Source organism: Impatiens glandulifera, chromosome 1 (assembly GCF_907164915.1).
Source record: "Impatiens glandulifera chromosome 1, dImpGla2.1, whole genome shotgun sequence".
In the NCBI taxonomy this organism is placed as follows: Eukaryota; Viridiplantae; Streptophyta; class Magnoliopsida; order Ericales; family Balsaminaceae; genus Impatiens; species Impatiens glandulifera.
The window spans coordinates 93,654,516-93,657,233 of NC_061862.1; the positions used below are offsets into that span (position 1 = coordinate 93,654,516).

At 28.8% G+C, this 2,718-nt stretch overlaps 1 protein-coding gene across 1 annotated transcript; it reads left to right on the plus strand.

Moving 5' to 3' along the window:
• Positions 1-983: 983 nt before the first annotated feature.
• LOC124936529 (germination-specific cysteine protease 1-like) lies at positions 984-1,941 on the plus strand (the record flags this gene model as incomplete). The annotated part of the gene is made up of 3 exons (XM_047477037.1): positions 984-1,220; positions 1,271-1,411; positions 1,502-1,941. Coding segments are annotated over 3 exons (639 nt in total), but the record flags the coding sequence as incomplete, so codon positions are not given.
• Between the last annotated feature and the right edge of the window lie 777 nt (positions 1,942-2,718).

The window sequence follows — 2,718 nt, forward strand, 5'->3', positions numbered from 1 at the left end:
AATATATCTTGTAAATAAGGTTTTTTTTAGTCATTCATCCCTATACCTATCTCAATAACTAATTATAGTCTTCAATCTAACTTATTAGATTCCGGTAAAATTACATAATATATTTGCGATATTGTGACAATGTACATAATGTACAAGCATATGAGAATAGTATACAATCTCCTTGTAGGACATTCGACAATCGCTCAGATAATTTATTGCTATTTGTATATTTTTATGTTTAAAAAATAATCCTAATAAATAAATAAATAAACAGTAAAAACAATTAATAAAAAATTATCAAAAATTTAAATATCAAATAAAGTTTAATTTCTTTTATTCAAACTTTTTTTTACTAAATGTTAAATCAGCATTTGAATTTTATTTTTGGTAATTATGATTGTTAAATTATAAGTAAATATTTAATGATAATTATATTTTTTTTTTAAAAATCAGGCCTATCCTAATAACTCAAATATAAATAAATAAAAAAACAATAAGAAGATAATTGAATAAAATATTCTCTTAAATATTTAAATAATAAATATATTCATCTATAAATATATTTTTTTTTTTTGACTATTATGTAGATTAATTTGTCTCTATCTATAGTTTCGGCTATTTCCATTTTTAGAGAGAACAAAACAAAAGTAAAAAATATTTGTCTCAGAGTAATTTAACAATTTTGAAACAATTGGATAAAAATATAAAGTCAAAAGTAGGTGCCTAAGATGAAAATAATTTAATAGTATTAGAACAATTCAATTCTCTAGCTTTTTAATAAATTAATTACAAAAATATATATATGCATAATATAACTAAAATCACAGGTTTGATTCTTATTTAAGATACCTCATGTTGGAGTAAATGTCATGATTTTATTATATGGTTAATTCTAGTTAAGGATGCGAAGAAATGAGGTTAAAAAATATAGTTTTGGAACAATTTGAGTTCATATATATATTTTGATCTTGTTTGTGTTGTTTTTTAAAATATTAGGAAGTTGTTGGGCTTTCTCGGCGATTGCAGCGGTGGAAAGTATCAACAAGATAGTAACAGGACAACTGATTGATTTGTCGGAGCAAGAACTTATTGACTGCGATCGAGCTAGCCTAGGCTGCTTAGCCGGGTACATTCTTACTGCATTCCAATTCATTATTCGCAATGGTGGTATAGACACGGAAAAGGATTATCCTTATCAAGAAGCCAAAGGCACCTGCAATGCCACTAAGGTTATCATGAGATTGACTTTGGGGCTAACCATTTGGTTGATTGATTGCAGATGAAATCAAAGGTGGTGAGCATAGACGGTTGGGAAAGAGTACCACCCTACGACGAAAATAGTTTAAAGAAAGCTGTCGCACAGCAGCCCATCAGCGTTGGCATTGAAGCTTATGGCAAGGAATTCAAAAATTATGTCTCGGTACGTAAGTAGTGAAAAGTTATTATATTTTGGATTTTGAGATCGATCTATATATAAGTGAATGTTTTGTGATTCCTTTGGTTATGGAAGGGTATTTTCACGGGAAACTGCAGAACCTCCCTAGATCATGCATTGGTGGTGGTGGGATATGGCAGTGAAAAAGGACTTTATTATTGGATAGTGAAGAATTCATGGGGAACGAATTGGGGTGAAAAAGGATATATGAGGATCGAGCGGAACAATGTTCCTAGCGGTAAGGGAAAAGGGAAATGCGGCATAGCTGTACAAGGTTTTTATCCCACAAAAAAAGGAAATGCCGGAGTAGGAGACGGTGTCGTTAGTACAGCATGAACGTATCAATTAAATTAAACTATCCAAATCTAAGTTAAAATAAGGTGGAGGTGGTGGTGGTCACTTCTTTTGTTTTTGTTGTTATTATGTATTTAATAAAATGATCATGTTTTATTAATAAATCTACCATGATCACATGTGTATTTGCATAATTAATAATATAAATAAAATATTATTTATTTATAAATATTTTAAATAAAATTAATATTATTTAAATTTAATTTATTTAAAATTAGTTTAATTTTTTTTAAATTAAGTTTAATCTAAAATTTAATATTAATATATATTTTAAAATTAATTATATATCTAAAGTTAAAAAAAATAATTTTATGAGTTTAAAAAATACTTACAAAGAAATGTAGATTTATTCTTAAGAATCGAGTCAATTACATCATACAAGTTACTATAAATCACTCTAGAAATTTACTTAAAGTTGTGTCATAAATTTTTCTCTTATCAAAAGTAATGTTAGACGTGTTTTACACTATTACCAACCTCTTATATTACCACCACATTTTTTTACCAACATTTCGACAAACCAACCACCAATCACACAATCCACTTCTCATACAGTGTGACCTCAGACACTTTCACACACCTATTATCTCTAGTCAAATCAACGACCAATCTTAATCGACCTCTAATATCATGACCTCACATTTTCACATGCATCTTATCACACTCGACAAACTAAACACCAATCTCAATCGACCTATAATATTGTGAGCTCACACATTTTCACATTTCGGTCAATCAAAATTGTATTCATATTATTTTTAACCACATATATCTCCTTTGTTATCGGCCACTTATCCCCACAAATGACACCTCTCATCTGATGATTTTTACCCTTACTGCGGTCTCTTTTACCACCAATCCCACCAATCGACTTCTTATCTTGTAACTCACACTTTTCATAATCCTCTTTATCCACTCGGAAAATTATCCACAAATCC